Source organism: Macaca mulatta, chromosome 2 (assembly GCF_049350105.2).
Source record: "Macaca mulatta isolate MMU2019108-1 chromosome 2, T2T-MMU8v2.0, whole genome shotgun sequence".
In the NCBI taxonomy this organism is placed as follows: Eukaryota; Metazoa; Chordata; class Mammalia; order Primates; family Cercopithecidae; genus Macaca; species Macaca mulatta.
Genome location: NC_133407.1, coordinates 125765942 through 125787606, shown reverse-complemented (window position 1 = coordinate 125787606; position 21665 = coordinate 125765942). Strand labels below are relative to the sequence as shown.

The window sequence follows — 21665 nt, the reverse complement described above, 5'->3', positions numbered from 1 at the left end:
TTAGTAGAGATGGGGTTTCACCGTGTTAGCTAGGATGGTCTCGATCTCCTGACCTCGTGATCCACCCGTCTCGGCCTCCCAAAGTGCTGGGATTACAGGCTTGAGCCACCGCGCCCGGCCGGCCTACATTTTTAAAAGGAGAAACTGTTTTAAAAATTTGAGCTTACTTGAAAGTTGGGTGGTTCTGCACAAAAACCTGGATTTCTGGCTCATTAGGCATTCTCACTGGCAGTAATCTGTGGGAGCTGAGTGAGTTGGCCCTCTTTAGAAAGGTCATGTGCTCTTCAATATGCTGTGGTCCTTACCACTCCCTAATGTCTAACACTTGGTCCTTGTTTCTCATCAGTATTAACTGGTTTCTGTAGGTGTCTGGGTTTGCCACTTCTTCTATAGAAGGATCCCTTTCTTCCCTGGGAGATAATATATTAAAGCCAGTACTCACAGGACTTAAAAAGATGTTATGAAACACCAAAGGAATTTAAACAAGCCTTTTGGAGACACTCATAAAAATATAACAGTGTGTAACTTTACACATTATCACTCTTTTCAGAGACCAGGTATTGATTAAATAAATTGTTTTTTCTTAATATGAAGAAAAAATAAATGTGGAACAGATTTAAAAAATGTACACACAAAGTCCTTAAAAATAAATCACTAACATTAAAATGATGGTGATTTCATTAAAAAATAAATACCATACTGGAGAAGGCAGACACAACAAAGGACAAGGTCAATGGAAGTGAAGTAAGACCTTAAGGATCATTGACTGATGGGTTTGCTTGTTTTACCCTCAGGTCACTCACATCTTTTACTAATCGACAGGCACATGCATATTTCTGCGTAAACCAGGGATTGGCAAATGACAGATTGTGGACCATATCAGACCAACTGCCTGTTTCTGCAAACAAAGTTTTAATTGAAATACTATCACATCCTCTCAGCTGTGTATTGTCTATGGTGGTTTTTGTGCTACAAGGCAGAATTAAGTAGCTGCAACAGAGACCTGTGGCCTGCAAAACTGAAAAATATTTACTCTCTGGCCCTTAGCTGACAAAGTTTGCTGATCTCTGGCTTAAACAATCATCACCACCATTTTTAGATTTGAATTGCTTGAAGTTCTGAAGGAAGTTTTTTTAGCTTTCAGAAGAAGTGGACCTTCTTACTGAGCTGAAGGTGATAAGGGAAAGCTCTGATTTACCAGTGTTGAGTTTCAGGAGGAGGTCTTTTTTTAATTTTTTTTTGGAGACAGTCTTGCTCTGTCATCCAGGCTGCAGTGCAGTGGCATGATCCTCTCACTGCATCCTCTGCCTTCTAGGCTCAAGTGATCTCCCACCTCAGCCGCCTGAGTGGCTGGACTACAGGCATAAGCCACTATGCCTTACTAATTGTTGTATTTTTTCTAGAGACACGGTTTCACCATGTTGCCCAGGCTGATCATGAACTTCTGGATTTAAGCGATCCAACCTCCTTGGCCTCCCAAAGTCCTGGGACTACAGGAGTGAGCCACGGCACCCGGCCATCTGGATGTCATTTTTAATGGCAGTTACTTGGGGACCAATAGCTTTAATGTCCACAGATGAGAGCAAAGGAAAGGGCTATGGGGGGCCTCCTCACAGTCACCATCATTGTGTGGCAACTGGGCTGCTGACAGCTCCTATTTGTCAGTGACAGCGAGGGGGTCTCCACAGCCACACCACCTTTGGCATTAAGCATGATCATTAGCTCCACTTGGCAAATGAGTACACGGGACTAAGACTTACCTGAGGACCCTGGGTGAATAAGGGACAGAGCCGACTGCGTTGATCTGACTCCCAAAGCCACTCTGCCAAGATTGTAGATGTTCTCAGATTTCTGTAGGGTGGAAGCTGAGGACCAACACACCTCATACCTGGAGTAGGGAGCCCCCAAAGTTTACCATCCGTTTCTTCTCCCCTGTCTCTGGAATCTGGAACCTGACTCCAATGGCAAGAACTCATTTCTACTTACCTGGGGCGGTCCCAGTCCCTGCCTCTCTCCCATCTCTCAAACTGTAAATACTCCCAGCCTAAACTCTCAGCAGCCATATTTTTCAGGAATGTGGTCAAACAAATGTTTAAGAGGAGCAGGCTGAGAATGCTACTTTGCCAGAGTCCATAGTCCAGAGGCTGAACACTCAAGCTTGAAAATCAATTCCAAGTCCACCACCTGTCTTTGTAGAAAACACACTGGTCCAAGCCACCATTACTACTGCCTCCTAAATGGGCTCCTTTCATCCATTCCTGCCTTCCTATATCATCTCCACGCAGAGGCCTGAGTGGTCTTTCAAAAAATCAATCAAGTAATGCTGCAGCCGAAATCTACCACTGGTGGCTCATTTCTAGTTGAACGAAATCCTCAGCGTGGTCAACGAGTACCTTTCCAGAGCACCTCCATCAATCTCTAAATCCATCCCCTTCTCTCCCCCTCACTCTCCCTGGTCTAACCACACTGGCCTGATAGCTCCTCAACTAATCCAAATTAATTCCCCACTGTAGGGTCTCTGGACCTGCTGTTCCTGCAGCTCAGAATTCCCCTCCCTGGATCTTTGCATGGCTAGCTCCTTCTTACCACTTGGATCTCTGCTCAGAGGTCATCCTTGACCACTCAAAGCTACACTGTCCCTCCGCTCCCCAACCGCAGCAGTTAAGGCTACTTAAGGGTATGTATTTGTTTACTGGCATATTCTCAAGCTCCCCTACCAGAACGCAAACCCCAAGAGAACAGAAGTCTGTGTTGACCTATGTTCTACTCCCAAAGCCTAGCTTGGTGCCTCTTATACAGTGGGCATTCCATACATGTTTCTTCAGTATCTTCAAATGCAAGAAATTCAACTTTTTCAAAGTAATTCCTAGAGGGAATGTCACTGTTCATACAGAAACAGCTTCCCAAGTGGCCCCATATTTCCTTCACTCAGTTCCACAAAAGGCTACTCTGCACCTTTCCCCAAATCACAGCAAAAGTGAGCAATACCCATAGGAGACCTCCACTTCAAAAAATTAGTTCATACTAGCTTTAAGAGGAAAGTAATTCAAAACATGAAAATTTATTCTAAGTTGTATCTTAACATACGAGATCTCAGCTTTAGATGAATTTTAATGTTTACAAGTGCAAAAGCAAATAAATATTTACCAGTTGCTTTTTTTTTGCACTCTTATAACTCCACAACAGCTTAGACGCAAAAAAAATTGTTGCTAAACATCTTGTAGTCTGGCAAAATGAAGAATTTCTTATTAAGAAAAGCCCTCACAACAATAACAACTCCTCATGCTTATGGCTCCCTTGCAGAAACTATCAGGATGGTTCATTAAGATTTGAGCATATGACAGAGCAACAGAATTGCCACCAGGAGGGGTAAGATGAGGATCTCATGCCCTGGCCTCACCGTCTATACACTGGCTCATTCCCACAGCAATGGGAGCTCTGGGGAGAGAGGGCTGTATTTCTTGGGCAAGGACCATGGGCTCTCCCAAGCTGAAGCCTTTCATTCTGTAGATTTCCATGAACATGTCACTTCTCCACAGTGGCCTTTCTTAGTTAGGGTAGGTCCCTATCCTCTCCGTAATTCTCTTGGACAGCATCCTGTGACCATTTCACAATTGAAAACTTCAGTTAGCTAGTTTTCCAAGTTGCCAGTTAACCATCTAGCTTGCCAGTTAACCATCTAGCTTGCCGATTAACCGCCATCTAGCTTGCTGGCTTTCTAACGTTCCTGTTACCTAACTTCCGGGCACACGCTCCAGCTAGCTGCTGTCTGTCATCTTTCTGCCTTCCCCTTTAAACTTTCTAGTCAGGGACCAGGCTTCCCTGGGACAGCACCCTACCCAGTCCCTGGCACCAAACTAGCCATTTATAGATACATTATATAATGAATATGGAATGAAATCTTAATAAACGTCTTAAGATCGATGGCTTTTTAAATTCATTTATATCATTGCCCGGTTGAAGTCCCTGGAGTTATTCTGAGGCAAGAAAACAAACATCAAACAAAGACTTTCTCCAGCATAAGAGAGTAGGCTTTTGGAGTAAAATAGGGACACACATTCACACATTCACACGTGCGCACCTTTTCTATGATAGACATACGTGATTCTAAGAATATTAAGTACTTTCTGAAGCTTCACCTTCTACTCTCAATTTTGTGAAAACGGTATGACTGTTCACAGCAGCAGAAACCCTCAAAGAGGACCTGCGTCACTTACCTGGATTAACAGTGATAAATCTGCTGTCTTCAGAAAATCGGTCCCCACGGGACACAGGCTTTTTAGATGGCATTTCGGGCCTCTTGGGGTCACTCCCTGCATACTGCTCCTCTGTGGCGGTGGGGGGCACTTGGGTGGAGGTGACCACATCGGGGTCCGGGCCTGGGCCGGCATCCCTCCTTCCGCCTGTCTGGTCTGTGGGGATGGCAGTGTGGTCCTGCTCATGCCCAGGTATAGTATGATGTCCCCCCTCGGCAGTCCTGTTGGGAGATGAGGGTGTGGGGCTGGGCTCCGTCTGGTTCCGCTCCTCGGCAGCGTGGGTCACCCCACTCTTCTCCTTCTTTTCGGAGTCCTTCTCTCCATCCTCCTCGTGCTCCCGCTCCCCATCCTCACTCTCACTTTTCTCATCCTTCTCTCCTTCCTCCGTGCCCTCGCTGTCCTTGGTTGGTGATGAATCACCATCTGGCCCTGGAGAAGCCAAGGCCTCTGTAGTGGCGAGGACTGGCCTAGCCGCCTGCTTGCTGGCTGAGGCGGCTGTCGGGAGGCGTGTGGGCCACACGGTGCTGGGGAAAGAGGAGATGCCACCACCGCCGAACCCCAGGCCGGCGAGGAGCGTGCTGGTGACCACCGAGGCCACTGTGGCCTGGCTGCCGCTGGAGGAGGGGCCCATCCCAGTTGCCATGGAAACAAATGAGAACGGGATGCCAGAGGACGTCCAGGTAGAAGACCCCGAGCTGATGGGGGCCATGTCGGCTGAAGAGGCAGGAGACGCTGTAGGCTGGGAAGGATCACCCGGCAAGGGTGGAAAAGAGGCAAAAGAAGAAAAAGCAGAGAAGCAGCAGTAATTAAGATTGGGAATGAGGCCCTGGTTGTCATCCTCTGAGGATTTTACTCATCTATGCTATGGAGTTTTCCAATGTATGGCATAAAGTTGACATTAGGTGGTCCATGGGTAATCAACTTTTATTTTAATGGTTTTATAATAACTGTGAACATGTGAAAAAGCATAACTAGTGAATCAGACTCAGCTTTTCACTGCTACTACCCAAGATGAGGCTGAGTGCCAAAAAAAGTAAGTAGTGTTAAAGCTGACTTACACAACAAAGAAGTCATGAATTGGAAAAATCAGATGTCCATCTGTTCTTGGGGTGATGAGAGGCAGAAGACCTTTGATTTTATGTATATCACCGACACTTGAGGAGATACTCAGCTCTAGGTCTAGAAAGATACTGGGTGATCCAGTCCAACCCCACTGTCTCCCAGTGAGGAAGTAGGTGGACAAGGAGGGAAAGCAGCCTACCCAGGTCTGCAATGACAGGGTCAGAGGCAGGAGCCATGCTCTGCACTGTATGCTCTGGGCACTGGTTGACATCTCTGCATCTCCATGTTGGGCACTGCAGAGTCACTGTACCTTTCAGCTTCTAAGTTTATCCATGGGAAAATCTGAGCCCATACAGATGACAACAACATCAACAACAATAACAAGAATTCCAATTAACAAATGCCAACTGTGTGCCAGGGCTTCCCATGCTACTCTGGAGGCAGGCATGATCATCACCCCATTTTGCAGGTTAGGAAACGGAGACACAGAGATGTTAAGAAGGCACAAATGCAGGGCTGCCTGGGTCCAAGACTCGGCTCGTTCTTAGCACCATACTAAATTGGGGCTCAAATCTGGGGGTTTGACTCACATAAGGTATCTCAGGAAAACAAGAAGTGCTGCTCTGAGCTATTAGTCTAATTTTAGCTTGCCTTCTGAGTGATGCTGGACGCATTACTTTAACTCACTGAGCCTTGGTTTCCTAATCTGTAAAACGGGAATAACAGTAACACTGACCTTGTGGGCTGCCTGGAGAAGTAAATAAAATAATCTGTGCCTGAAACCCAGGAAGAGTTTAGTGAATTTTAGGTTATTATTATCACCACGGCTGTGATTAGTATTTTAATTATTCATTATACCAGCCAGAGCTGGGGAAACTAAGATATTAATTCTGGTTCCAGAAATTTTCAGATCCATATAACTTTAGGCAAATGACAACCTCTGAATTTGAATATATGTCAAATGAAAGGGTTGGAACAGATTTAACCCCTTTATGGTCCTGCATTGTCTGATCCCACAAATTGTAACTAAAAACATGAAGAATTTTTACCTTCACAAAATTATACAATATAACCACCTAACACTGTTGCACAGCTTGTAAGGTATTGAATTATAAAAAGTGAATAATGTAATTTTTTCTCTACCATAACCGCTTTACATTGAGCAGTTTAACAACATTATACTGCCACCTCGTGGTGACAGTTTTAACTGCAAGCAAATTAACAGCCACGACAAATCAATTTCCCATTCTCTACTTACCACTCCTGTTTTCACTATTCTGGTCCCTTGGAATATTCGAGTGGTATTAGCTGAGAAACAAAGAAATTACATTTAAGCAATAAAACTTTTTTTGTGGCTTTAACAAGACATTTCTCATGAACACAAATCTGAATTACATATAATTTTCACATGTCAAAATACTATTCTGTAGATTTTTTCCAACCATTTAAAAATGTAAAACCCTTCTTGGCTTATGAGTCATACAAAAACATGCAGAGAGCTAGATTTGGTTTGTGGATAGTAGCATGCTGACCCCTGTCTTAAGCTATTACTTAAGAAATCATTTTTCAATTTTTATTGTTTTCTGTTTTATTGAGGTAAAATTTAGTAAAATGCGTAAGATACAGGTGTATACTTAAATGAATTTTACATATGTAAACACCTGTGTAACCACTCCCCATAGTAAGATAAAGACATTCGCCAGTGCTTTGCTGGAGAAAAGGTGTACTGTGTTGGCATCTAGTCAATATCCACCTTTACCCCCAAAGCTAGCCACTATTTGGACTCTGTCAGTTTTACCTGTATCTGAACTTGATTTAAATTATCGTATTACACCATTGTTCCTCCTTTACTATCTTTTTGGTCATGATTTCTTATCCTTTTTGTGATTCTAATTATCCATCCTTAACTTATTACTGTTTACCTTAAATTGGTACTTTCACCACTTGTTAAAAATGTAAGAACTGTATGGTAATTTAATTCTATTTGCCCACCTTACCTTTTGTGTACTGTTATATTTCTATTCCTACCTATATTTTAAAATCCTGTAAGCTACTGCCAATTGTTTTAAATGGTCCAATGATTTTATATTAACCATACGTTACCCTTGTTGGTGTTTATTTCTTCCTGTAGCTCTGTTCTCCTATGTGTTATTAAACAATATAACTTAGAAAACAATTTTTTAAGATTATGGTAAAATACATGACAGAATTTATCATCTTAAAATTAAAAAAAAAATGGCCAGGCACAGTGGCTCAAGCCTGTAATCCCAGCACTTTGGGAGGCCGAGGTGGGCAGATCACGAGGTCAGGAAATCGAGACCATCCTGGCCAACATGGTGAAACCTCGTCTCTACTAAAATACAAAAAATTAGCCAGGCGTGGTAGCGCGCACCTGTAGTCCCAGCTACTTGGGAGGCTGAGGCAATCGCTTGAACCTGGGAGGCGGAGGTTGCAGTGAGCCGAGATAGCACCATTGCACTCCAGCCTGGCGACAGAGCAAGACTTCATCTCAAAAATAAATAAATAAAAATTAAATTAAAAAAATTACTATCTTAACCATGTTTAAGTGTATGGTTGACTAGTGTTAAGGTTGTTCACACAGTTGTACAACCATTACTTCTATCAATCTCCAGAACTTTGTCATCTTGCAAAACGGAAACTCTATCTGCATTAAAGAACCCCTTTCTTCCTTCCCCCAACCCTGGCAACCACCACGGTACTTTCTCTGTGAATCTGACTGCTCTGGATACTTCATATAAGTGGAATCATACATATTTGTCCTTTTGTGTCTCACTTATTTTACTCAGCGTACCATCCTCAAGCTTGATCTACCTTGCAGCATGTGTCAGAATGCCCTTCGTTTTTGAGGGTGAATAACATTCCACTGTATGTATATAGCATGTTTTGTTTATGCCTGCATCAGTCAATGCACACTTGGGTTGCTTCCACCTTTTGGCTACTGCAAATAATGCTAAACAACACGACTTTTAAAAAACCCTGTCAAACTGCTTCTATGTGGTTCTTTCAAAAACCAAAAGTGCTATGTAAACTGAAAAGCTGCTTCCTACATACACTGAGAGATTAGCGAAAATGCTAATTACCAAAATAACAACACTTGTACCTGCTATGATATTTACCAAAACTAGAAATGGCAAGTGACCCACATATATTTTTGTTTGGCCTGCAAACTTTTATAAAGACAAAATAAAACAAAACAGAATTTGCCACCAAAATTGTACATGGTAGCTTTCTCTAAAGCTCTCAACCTCTTGCTTATCTGAAAACTCACAATAATGGCAAAACTAGGCTCACCTTCCAGCAGGCCACCTTTCAGCTGGGACTGAGTGTCTATCACCCCCTTTAGCTGGCCACATGGTCTCTGATTTCCCACTGACGGCACTCCCCTCATGTGTACATGCCCCCTGCCTGGCCCCATGGGCGCTGGAGTTTGCAACCTTGACCTGATGATATATCCATTTTGCATAGTTGGAAAGTCAAATGTGTGTAGAGACAAATGTGAGGAACAGACCCATCTAAATAAAATAACCCTTTAGGTCCCAGGTCAAATAAGGCAGCAAAGAAAGCAAATAACGGGGGTCTCACCCAGCCTAAATATAGCCTTCCATGATCACTGAGCTGCTCAAAGATCAATACTGTATGCTTCAGACAGGCGTGCATGCCTCCCCTAGTTGAGACAGGAAAAAAGGTTCCCAGGAGGAACTACTTTACCTGCCCTTTTAAAGGGGCTCTACTTAAGGCCAACAAACTGAACAGCCACTCCATCAGCATGTGGCTTTCCACTGGTCTTAAACAATCTCCACTGGGGTCAATATCCACTGGGGTCAGTGACAGCCCTGGTGACTAGAAGCTTCTACAGGACCTTTCATATCAGGAGTTTAGTTTAACCTAGGGTCCATGGGCCTAATGGGATTTTTCTAAGCTCTCACTGCTAATGGTGCCCTTTTTTCCACTATGCATGTAGGCAGCCAATATCAACTGCATTCACAGGACCTGCAGCTTTGTCTCTGACTGAAATCTCAGATATTTTCATACTACCTTAGAGTTTTTGTAGCTATTTTGGAATATCATTGATGTTCATCACTACTCAGAAATCACTGGAGCTAACAGACCAACCACTTGTCATTTAATACCTTAATTTTAAAAAGCACACATATTATTATATCCCAAATGTGTTTAAAATATTTTGACAACTGTATTGAATATAATTGGTTCCTTTCCTATGTATTGCACTTATTTATCTAAAACCATTCTGAGAGAGAATCCATGGGCTTTGCCACAGATGGGTCTGTGGCTCAAAGAAGCAGCTTCTAAATCCCCATTTTCCATGACTGTTGAGAACTGCAAAAAGTCTTTGACTATCTAATCAATATTTTCATCATTTTGTTGAAGACAGTGGGTGTTTGGTAATTTTTACTCTTTGGGGTAGGCCATTGCTGTGTGTTAGTGATTGGGCTTTGCGATAAGAAAACCCAACTCAGCTTAGCAGCAGAGATTTTCTGAAGTCACCTGCACCCAAGCCATCATTTCCCTGGTTGTAAAATAACCCCTACTGCACCAGCTGCCATAAAGTGAGGCTCAGATGAAATAACTTATGTAAAAATGCTCTGTCGCTGTGAACCATTCTACAAATATTGCTTGCTATTATTGCTGTATCTTCCACAGTAAGGTAAACATATTTATTATAATGTTACATATAACCTCAATAGTGTTATATTTACTATAATGTGGTAAATATTCCATGTGGCTTCCTAATGCTCCCAAGACAGATTAAATTTATTATTGAGAAACCTAATTATTCTGAAAAAGGAGGTATCTTTTTTCTTTCCATTTTAAAACTTGCCCCCTTATCAACATAGAGGGATAAACACAAATATATGTAATGAGTAAACTCATGTCCACCTCTGAGCAAAGAAAGACTGCAGACAAGGAGACACTGGCCATTTTCAGCAAGTCATTGTGATCAGACATTTAAACTATTCCATGCTTTGAACTTACTAGCTGACAGGGCCTTTTTGAATTACATTATATTATAAACATTTAATTTTTCAAAGTCCATGCAGAAGCCAGGGAGCTCTGGGGCCTATTAATCAGGTAAGGCAGTTCTGCAGATTCTAGGCTCTTGGAAGGAGCACAGGGGAGGCCTAATCATGATTTATGTGTCCGAAGTTCCAGGGCCCCGGCCTCAGCAAGCTCCCAGTCTGGCTTCCTTCTTTCTCCCCTAGGCCAGCACAGACCTGGCCGTGGCCTGCAGTCCTTCCTCAACACAGGGAAAGAGACCAATATGTTCATGGTAAAGGTGGACACAGGGAGCATGATTTATTTATGAAATAAATGCAGCTATGCTCATTTCCATTAGTTTAAATGGAAGGATGAGATCAATGTGAACATTAGCAAAGAATATTTAAATACTAAATGGAAAATGTTTAAGCCAGAAGGGACCCTTGGAGGAAATCTAGGCTGGAGGGCTTCTAATCCTAGGTTTATTATTTATTATTTTTATATACTAATACTAAGGGGCAGATTTATACATGGTGCCAGTAACTAGCACTATGTGAATGAGTTAACATGCATTACCCCACATCATTCTACAAAGACCCTGTGGGGTAGGTACTACGGATACTGCCACTTTTTGGATTGGGAAACTATAGGTTCAAGCAGTTAAGAAACATTCTCAAAGTTGTGCAGCTTCTAAGAGGCAGCCAGGACTCAGACCAGAGGTCCTTACTCCAGAACCCCTTACAGTGCCTGCCAGTTCCTAGGGCCATCAGGGCTAACTTGTGAAAGCTCAGATTCCTGGAAAATGGCCTCCGCCCCAGGTAAGATTCTGATGCAGTTGGTCTGGGAGGGGCCCATGAATGTGCACTTCTGAAATGAGGCTTCCAGGAGATCTTGCTGCTGCTGCTGCTGCTGTTGGTCCACAACTCACATGCCTTACTGGGCCCCCAAAGTTGTATGCAAAATTCTGGCACTCTGTAGGGAAAATATCCAAACCTTCATCAGATCCATAACTCAAAAAGGGTTCACCACTGGCCTGGTTAACCTGGTGTGGGTTTCTTATTTGACAGATACCTGAGAAGTCAAGGACATGATTCAAGAGGACCTCAGGCTAGCAGAGCAGAGTCCAGCACCCCGGTCCCTCCTTCCATGCTGGTCTTAAGGCCTGTCATCAAACCAAATCAGCAAACTACGGCCCATGGCTATAGCCTGTAGCTGCCTAAATAATACTGGAACCAGGACTGGGATTAGGTTGGGGCAAGTAGGAGATAGTGTATCCTATCTATCTCTACTTGAAATTCAGATATTTTATTCATGAGATTTTTACATTAATTTTGCTTTTATTTTTATTTTTGTATTTATTTTATTTTATTTTCATTTTTTCGAGATGGAGTTTCACTCTTGTTGCCCAGCCTGGAGTAGTACAGTGGAGCGATCTCGGCTCACTGCAATCTCCGCCTTCCAGGTTCAAGCGATTCTCCTGCCTCAGCCATCCGAGTAGCTGGGATTATAGGTGTCCACCACCACGTCCAGCTAATTTTTGTTTTTTAAGTAGAGATGGGGTTTCACCATGTTGGCTAGGCTGGTCTCGAACTCCTGACCTCGTGATCCACCCACCTCAGCCTCCCAAAGTGCTGGGATAACAGGCTTGAGCCACCACACCTGGCCTAATTTTCTTTTAAAAAACATCCCATTAAAATGTTATGTCTCTTGATCACTCAATTTTTTGGTGCCCCTTAAACTACTAAGCGAAGGCAAATGTCCCACTTGCTTTTAGTTCTGACCCTGGACCTTTCTGTTAGTCCCTAAATCATCAGGACCATCTATCTAGATCCAGGAATCTCAAGGATCCTGCATGCAGGGGCTTGTTTGTGCGGCTTGCAAGTCAGAAGGGTGAGGCGTAGCTGTTTTGGGCTGCAATTTTTGAGAGAACAGCTAACTGAATCACGTTAGAAAGACAAAGATATTTGACCGTACAACTTGGAGGTGATTTTGTGATCTGTCACAGCGCTGGACAATGACTGAGAGAAAGGCCCTAGTACTTGGTTCCCCACAGTTGGAAAATAACAATAAAACAATCAATCAAAAGTGCTTTGTTTTTTCTCCCCTCTTCTGCCTATAAAACCTCCAGCCTAAAAGACCTAAATTACTAGGGCTTCCCACATAGACTTTAAAACCCTACACTGATTCTTTGGCCAGACTTGTATTCTTCCCCAGCACCTGAGCAGGAAGAAGCAGAAAGCATCGGGAGGGAGTCTCAGGAGCGCCCCAGGCCACAGGAGGGGAAGCCAGCCTCACCTTGAAACAGCATCGTCTGGCTGAAGTCGCTGCGCATGTCGTTCCGACACACGGCCTGGACTCGGAACAGGTAAAGGCTATCGGGTGAGACATGGCTAATGGTGGCTTTCTGTAGGTAAAGAAGGAAAAGGCAGTGAGTTAGTTTTGAAGGCCAGGGCACACTTTGCATTCTAAAGCCAAACCTGAGTGCCCTGGCAAAGCCTGACAGACGTGATGCTTCCCTGCTGACCAAAGGCTCACTTTGGAAGGAAAGACTGTTTGGACCCTGCCTGGGAATCTTTTTATGAACTTCCTTGGGAACTGTTTTCCACACTGAAATGTGCAGGACACAGGAAAGAGTAACATTATTCTTTTTGTTTTTTTTTGAGATGAAGTCTCGCTCTGTCACCTAAGCTGGAGTTCAATGGTGAAATCTCAGCTCACTGCAACTTCCGTCTCCCAGGTTCAAGTGATTCTCCTGCCTCAGCCTCCCGAGTAGCTGGGATTATAGGAGCCCGCCACCAAGCCCAGCTAATTTTTGTATTTTTAGTAGAGACAGTGTTTTGCCATGTTGGCCAGCCTGGTCTCGAACTCCTGACCTCAGATCATCTGCCCGCCTCAGCCTCCCAAAGTGCTGGGATTACAGGCGTGAGCCACCCTGCCCGCCCATGTCTGTTTCTTTACAGTTTAAAGGCCTCACTGTCTTTGTATTACGCAGAGTACAGGGCATGATGCAAGGAAGAACACCAGGCTAGAAGGCAGAGGACATGGCCTCCTCATAACACTCGCAAGCTGTGGGGTTCTGAGCCAGTTCTTTCAGCCTCTGCTATTTCTATAAAATGGGGAGAGGAAGAGCTACTTCATAGGTTCTTCTGAGAAGTATGTAACATAGGCCCAGCAAACCTTGCTCAGAGGTAGAACACACCAAGCAACAGAAAGAATGCCACCTGGCTAACACAGGGGTGTTGGCAAGCTGTGGCCCACTGTCTGTTTTCATAAATAAAGTTTTATTGGCAAACAGCCATGGCCATTTGTTTATGTAGGTCTATGGCTGCCTTCACTCTACAGTGGCAGAATTGAGTAGTTATGCCAAAGACTGCATGACCTATAAAGCCTCAGGTATTTACAATCTGGCCCTTTCCAGAAAAAAAGTTTGCCAACCTCTGGTCAAACATCAGCCAAATCCAGGTCCCTCTTCCTCACAGTTTCATTCTGACAACCTTTAAAAATGAGAAAATGTAAACTACCCAAAAAGCAGGCAGTACTTACCTCCTAAAGAAACAAACAAGAAAAGCAACTGATTTTCAAAGACTCTTCCAATAGATGAGTTGTCTTATCATCAAAGCATGTATTCTGAGCCAAGTATAGAAGCAGCTCTGTGAGCTTAACCACCGAGTGGGAGTGGGTTTTCCCGATGCAGCTACTGCAAACCTCTGAACTGGTATTAACATGTTATTGTGGCCATACCTGCTGATGTTGCCTTGAAAGCAGCTTCCTAGTGAGAGGGGTAGGCTAGGGCCGTGGTATTTAACTTTACGCCTCATTTGTCTCGTTTGGAAAAGGTAGGCAGTAACACCTGCCCACAGGTTTGTGGTGAAGACGTGGAAGGCGGATGCCCACTAGAAAATGCTGCTCAAATGATATGCATCACTTTCAGGTTTCTGGGCCACAATAACCATGAGTTAGAGAATAGATTTGTTGCCACTAAGTCAGCACTCTTCACTCGTTGAGGAATTAGAAAAATTAATTTTGTGTGTCCCCAAAGAAAATAACCAGCCCTAGAAATTCTTGTAAGAAAGAAGTTGCTGTCAATGCATGTTTTTCTCTACATCTCTCTCTTTCTCTGAAATTAATTTATGTTTCATTCTCTAAACCTCTGACCCCATCTTCTGCTCAGAGCGAAATCTTCACTCCATCTATGCAGGGATTTATTAGAATTCACTCCAAGACGGTATCTATTCATCTTTGCATGTTTAATTATTTTCCACTTAGAACAAGAAACTGCATAAGCTCCTAGATGGTTTCTGCTGATTAATGCAAGCCATCCTCACTTCAGAAAGAGAAAAATCCCTTATGGACTTCCAGTTGTGACAAGAGAAAGGTTAAAATACATCATAACCTTGGGTACCTTTCAATAGATTCCTCTCTGATTTCACGAAGCTCATCATTCCCTAATGTGACCCAGATAACAATGTCTAGTGGGGAAATTGAAAATATAAATGGAAATGAAGTAAAAGAATCTTCATCTAAAGAACTATGAAAAGTATTATTCTATAACTGATTGAATGGGCCCGGAGGACTCTGTATAGGGAGGAAAAAAGTGATAACAGTCATTAAGAATCCCACTGGGTGCTATTGCATTTTTCATGTGCATGTACAATTACGGGTTTCATTATTCCACAGCCTTCCTTTGATTAACAATAAACACAAGGCTTTCAAACCAAATATGTCACTCTGAGTTTTCAGGCAAAGACTTAAAGACAGTAGTTGTGGAGAGTTTGCTTTCCTAGGGAAGGAGACGGCTTCTGCAAACATCTGTTCTGAAGGGCCTTGTGTGTTGGACACTAAACATTTAGGTAAATTTTAAGAGGAGATGTTGAATTTGGCACGTGTAGCTCAAAGTGAGGTCGGATAGTATAGTATTTGAGTATCTGAGAAAAGAGAGAAAATATTACACAGCTGCAGGGGTTTGGCAGGTATTGCAAATGTGTAAGGCAGAACAACTGTGACAAAGGGAAGTGGCAGCAACTGTGGACAGTGGTGGTGGTGATGTGAGCAGCAGTAGCTTTAGTAGGGGAAGAGGAAGAGGAGAATGACTGTAATAAATAATAGCTAACATTGAGATAGTTATATAGGACCTGTTGAATACTTGTATAGCTCATTTAGTATTTATGATAATCCCATTGATAATCCCATCAGATGAAAAGGGCCTAATTGAGGCTGTTCGTTAACAATGAAAGGAAAAGCAGTCAAGTTCTAAAGGACCCAATCTAAAGAAATGAACCGGCTCTCCGGGTTGCGTAGCTGTTAAGTGTGAGGTCGGGATGGCACCCAGGCAGGCTCTGTCTGCTGTCCTCCCTGGCACTCTCGAGCAGCGCAGCAAAGGCAGTGCCCATGTTCACCAGACAGTGTAAGGGCAGATGACACAGAGCTGGCACACTGTGCAGTGCCTGGCAGAGAGATGCAGCAGGAGTCTCTCTCTGCAGCATGTACCCCGAATCAGAGCAGGGGCTTCATACCAAGTCTTTGTCGCTGTCCTTTGTGAACGTCTTCTCCTTCTCGTCCTCATTCTTGGTCCAGCTGTAGGAGATCATGTAGTTCATGATGGGTGGGTGGTAGATGGTCTCCGGCTGGCTCCAGGACACCTGCAGTGCCGTCTGGTTCAGAGGCTGCACCTTCATGTGGATGGGTGGAGAGCTGCAAACTAAAGATACACAGGGCTCAGCTCAGGGAGCTTTCAGAACAATGTGCCATTCAATCCGTGCCCCTAAGGACTGCAGCCTCAAAAAGTTGAAAGAGTAATACAGGAAGCACCCATGCTCCCTTCTCCTGGGTCCTCTTAACACTGTGTGTGTAGAAAGAGGGGGAGAACATTGTACACACACACACACGCATATGCATGGGACACAGATGCACACACACACGTGCACGGAATACAGATGCACACACACACATGCACGGGACACAGATGCACGCACACACGTGCACGGGACACAGATGCACGCACACACGTGCACGGAATACAGATGCACGCACACACGTGCACGGGACACAGATGCACATGCGCACACACACACAGAGCTGTTTTTCTGCTAGGTCAGTAAACACTGCAACATTCTGATGCTTGTACCCTAGATACTCTGTCCTGCATCTCCCAAGATTGAGGACACTTTCCTAGGTAACCATAATACCAGTTTCATATCAAAGAAACTAAACATGAATTCAATACTATTATCTCATATATAGTCCATATTCAAATTTCCCCAGCTGTCTCCAAAAGATCCTTAATCACTGTGTCCCCTTCAGCCTCATGGTCATCAGCCTTTTTTTCATGAAGGCCGTTTTGAAGAAGCCAGGCCGTTGGACTGGTGGAGTGTGCTAACTAAAACTGTAGACAAAATCTTATTGTAAACAGGTCCGAGTGTAAATAAATAAATTTATAATGAGACTTTAAGTAATTTTAAAGCAAAGTCACATAACACAAGGATGACTTTCTCTGGAACAGCAGAACCCCGTGTAATTATCCTGACGTGGGGTGTAAGGAAAAGTCAGGCTAATTCATCTTATTCCTTGGGGCTGAGAGGTTTAAGGGACACGGTGGATCCAAATCTGTTTACAGACAAACCTATGAAAGTGTTGAGACCTTGACAGGTCTAAATGAGTTATACAAATGCTCAACAGGTCTGATCTAGTCAGCTGGAAACGTGTGCTTTCTCAGAGGTGTCCAGGCCCCTGTGGCCGTGTTCCCTGCCTCGATGGAGCTGATGGTCCAGGGCAGGCGTTCTCACCCTCAGCACCCATGACCTCTTGAGCCAGACAATGCCTTGCTCGTGATGGCTGTCCTGTACCCTGTGTAGCAGTATCCCTGGCCTCCACCTGCTAGATGCCAGTAGCCCTGCTCCCCGTCCTCAACTTGTGACAACCAAAAATGTCTCCAGGTATCGCCAAAGGTTGCTTGCGGGGGCCAATCACCTTCAGCTGAGAAGCTGCACTGTAAGAGATGGAGGCTCACCAAAAACTCCCACGCGCAGAGCCAATACTGCACTCCAGGAAAAGATGGAGGGAGAGGAGGAAGAGGAAGAGGTGGCTCAGGCTTTGGCACCCAGGGAAGATGCCCTTGCGGAAGGTTCACGTAACTGAGCGCTGAGAGCTTATGGAGATGAAGGGGGTGGGAGCTGTAAAGGGACCTGGCACGAAGGTCTGAGGGGCTGGAGCAAGGCACAGAGAAGACAGGCAGGCAGGGCACAGGTGCAGCTGTAGGGAGAAGCCTTGGAGCCAGATTCGAGCTCTGGCCTTTCTCCCACGAGTCCTTGGACGCCCCTGGAAAGAACTGAGCCCCAGAATGACACAATCAGGTTGATGCTTCACAAAGATCCCCTGAGCTTCGGCTGAGTGGAAAAGGCCCCAGAGAAGCCAAGTGTGGAGGAGGGGGCCTGTGAGGGAGGGGCTGCAATGGCCAATTGCTGGAAGACCAGGGAGGAATGGCCGGTTCTAGAGCTTACAGTTAGGAGGTAAAATGCAGAGGCCTGGTGATGTGACGGGTAAGGAGGGCAGGGGAGAGGGAGAGGCAGTGAGGAGGACCTTCTGGTTTGGGTGCAGGAACCAGGTAAGAAGTAGGTGGGCGTGCTGGCAGAGACAGGCCAGGGGACCGCAGCTTGGTTCTGACCCGCTGGCATCTTCCAAAGACCACCCACACACATGCCCTGTAGCCCACCAGGAGCCAGACTCCCGTATTTTCTACCCAAGAGCCCCAATCCCAAGGTAGCCCTGGGGAACAAGATGGCTTTCCTGTCAGAGACGCACGGCTCAGCTTTGAGGACCTGGCTGGTGGAGAAAAGTAGATTGGTTTTGACAGGGAGGCCACCTTTTGTTCTTCAACTGCCAAAGGTGAGGTTCGCTTTGTGCGACAGAGACAGGAAGGAAGGAAGGAGGGAAGGAATAAATTAGTGAGGCATTCCCACTGCCCCGCAGAACCCCTGGGAGGCATCAGGCTGTCTGTTGCGCAAATGCCACCAGAGCAGCGACATCAAACAAAGAATCTAAAGGGAGGCTTCCACGGAGATGTGAGGGCGGAGTGACAGAACGTGGGCACTAGGTGGCGCCAACCTACTGTTTTTAAATACTCCAGCTTCTAAGCGGCTTCATAGTTTTTCAAGACAGAACATGGAGGAGGCGGGGGAAAGATCAGGAAATAGCTACACCCCCAGTGTTCCAAATACTAATAACGAACCGAGATGTACATATTGGGAAACTTCTATATCCCATAATGATGACCATGTCAGATTTCCTAACTTCTCTATCTTTTCTCACCTCCCACCATGTTCTTATTTATCTTCCTTATTCTGCAACCATTCATTCCCCTGCTCCAAATAGCAATGAATGCTGTACAGGGAAGCATCCCTCTCTGGCAGTTACATCATACCCCCATAAATAATTCTGTCACCCACATACAGATGCAACCATTCTTCTTATTTTTTGAAATTAGATGGGTTTTTCTGTGTGCATTAAGATGATTCATGTTAATATTTTTTAAAAAGGAACCCAAGTAGTACAAAAAAGTAACAAGAAAGTTAAAAGAAAAAAATTCACCCTAAATCTCAGTGCCCAAAGAAAACGACTGTGAACATTCTGGGACTCCAACATGCAGTTATCGCTTTATATACATGTGAAAGTACACACGCACAATTTGATGGAAATAGAATAGGATGTGGATGGCACTAGAATGGAATGTTTGGTTTTGAGGTGGTGTCTCACTCTGTCACCCAGGCTGGAGTGCAGTGGCTGGATCATGGCTCACTGCAGCTTCAACCTCATGAGCTCAAGTGATCCTCCCACCTCAGCCTCCTAAGTAGCTAGGACTACAGGTTCGTACCACCACACTTGGCTAATTTTAAATTTTTAAAATAGAGACAGGGTCTCACTATGTTGCCCATGCTGGTCTTGAACTTCTGGGCTCAAGTGATCCTCCCCCTTTGGCCTCCCAAAGTACTCGAATTACAGACATGAGCCACCATGCCTGGCCCTAGAATTTTTTGTTGTTGTGTTTTACTCAACAACTCATGGATATATTTCCTCATCAATAAGTAGAGCTTAGTGTCATTGTCTTGAATGATGGTACAGAATCTCACTGTCTCAATGTATTAAAAAATTACTGAGTTAAACTCTCAAAGGAGGTAGATCTGGCCTCACTCTAACGGGATCATCCACCAGGAAGGGAATTCTGTACCTTAACGGCCTCCAAAGATCCATGCTTGTCCCTGATCACACATCAGAGGAGGAGCATGAGGCCAGGGCTTTGCAGGCTGAGGAGCTATAGGAACAGCAGTCTGATGAGATGTGTCTCTTCTGCTCTCTACTCGCCATCCTGGGTAGTGGCTTTTTCTAGGTATACTGGGCCAAATTTGGAGGAGGCATTTGCAGAGTACTAGAAGGGCCTAGAATAGAGGATGGCAAACTTTTTTCTGTAAAGGGCCAGAGAGTAAATATTTTCGGCTTTGCAGGCCACATGGTCTCTCGTAGCCATTACCGATTCTGCCTTTGAAGCACAAAGCAGCACAGGTAATATGTAAACATGAATGAGTGTGGCTGTGCTCCAACAAAACTTTATCTATGGACACAAGTTCAACTTCATAGAATTTTCGTGTGTTGCAAAATATTCTTTTGATTTTTTTCCAACTATTAGAAACCATTCTTAGCTCATGGCTACACAAAAGGTGGTGGGGAGTAAGTTTAGGCCTGTGGATCAGTGCTGATCCTGGACTGAGACAGTTAAGGAGAGGCCAAGCCCTTTTGTGAAACACAATTATCAGCTGCACTGTATTCCTGGCACTGAATTCTGTCCCTCAGCACAGGCTGACAGGCCTGCTCCTTCACAGAGCTTAGATTCTTCCCAGCACTTACTAGTACGTGGAGTTGTATTATTGACTTCGTCGACGATCTGTAATTATCTATCTCCCCCACTAGATGGAAGCTCCACAAGGCTGGCGCCTTTTCTGTCTTGTCTGGTTAATTACCTTGCGTCTAAGACAGTGCCTGGCACGTAGAGGGCTCTCAATCAGTATTTGCTGAATGAACAAAAAGTTGGTTGTACATGGAATAACATCCTTAGTCTTTCCCCTGGTCCTTAGGTCCTGTGTGACATGATCCCCTTCCACATCGTCAACCTCATGGCTTGCCATCTTCCTCCTCATGGACTCATCTCTGGCCAGCCCCCACCCCAGTCCCCTTAAAGATCCGGCTTCAAGGCTGGGCGTGGTGGCTCACTCCTGTAATCCTAACATTTTGGGAGGCCACAGTGGGTGCATCGCTTGAGGCCAGGAGTTCGAGAGCAACCTGGATAACATGGCGAAACCCCGGCTCTACAAAAAGTAGAAAAATTAGCCAGGTCTGGTGGCGCACACCTATAGTCCCAGCTACTCAGGAGGCTAAGGTTGGAAGATCACCTTAACCCAGGAAGCGGAGGTTGCCGTGAGCTTTGATCATGCCACTGTGCTTCCAGCCTGGGTGACCGAGTAAGACCCTATCTCAAAAAAAATTTAAAAAGGGAAAAGAAAAAATTCCAGCTTCAACACCCTGCTTCCCCTCTGAGGCTGATGGGCCACCCGTGTCCTCCTGTACTCTCACTGCTTCCCTCCTCACGGTGCCCATCACCCTATGCCCTCACCACCTGCCCGCCTCTGTATTCCTCTGACTGAGCTGCAAACATCTCCCGGGCAGGGACCAAGCTCCTTATCATTGGTACCCTTGGCAGGGGCTTGCATTTCTCTGATGGAATGAGGGACGCTGTTTTGAGTGTCCTCCAGTGAAGAGGATTCCATGTACAAAATCAGTGCCACACAATTCATTCCTGAGGTCACTGCCAGAAGCCTCAAATTTGTTGAGGATCTTGCCTCTGGTCTTTAACTCATGCCTTCTGCTAATAAGAAAAGCATTCAGTCTACAGAGGGAACAAAAACCACTGATGCTTGGCGGCTGGAGCAACAATAGAACCAGACACCCGTCAAAGAACTCAGGCAAGCGAGCAGGCGGACACCACTGTGCCTTGTGCTTCCAAAGTTCTGCGTGCTCTTTAAGTGATGGAAACCCTTCTTTCAAACAACACCTCCCTCCAAAGTCCAAATAGGAAACAGGCACACACAGCAAAAGAGAATTTTATAGATCAGTCTGGAAGAGCTGGTATAATAGAAAGTGTGGGCTTTGGAGCCAGACCCGTACAAATCCTGTGCCCTCATCTGTAAAATGGGTGACTAGGGTCTAGCAATTCTCTTCCTCACAAGGTTGCGGTGAGGATTACGAGGGAACGCTGTGGGTAAACCCAAAGTCGTGGGCCTCAGG

The 21665-nt window shown here is 44.8% G+C and overlaps 1 protein-coding gene across 2 annotated transcripts in view; it reads right to left on the bottom strand.

Annotated features, from left to right (window-relative positions):
• PTPRG (protein tyrosine phosphatase receptor type G) overlaps positions 1 to 21665 on the bottom strand; it is a 745340-nt gene that overhangs the window by 90511 nt on the left and 633164 nt on the right. For both annotated transcript variants that reach the window (XM_015130516.3, XM_002802749.4), the window contains exons 9-12: positions 15851 to 16035; positions 12633 to 12741; positions 6577 to 6626; positions 4218 to 4995 (exon numbers count right to left, since the gene is read on the bottom strand). In XM_015130516.3, the coding sequence (XP_014986002.3) occupies positions 4218 to 4995; positions 6577 to 6626; positions 12633 to 12741; positions 15851 to 16035 (1122 nt within the window). The remainder of the gene's footprint in view (positions 1 to 4217; positions 4996 to 6576; positions 6627 to 12632; positions 12742 to 15850; positions 16036 to 21665) is intronic.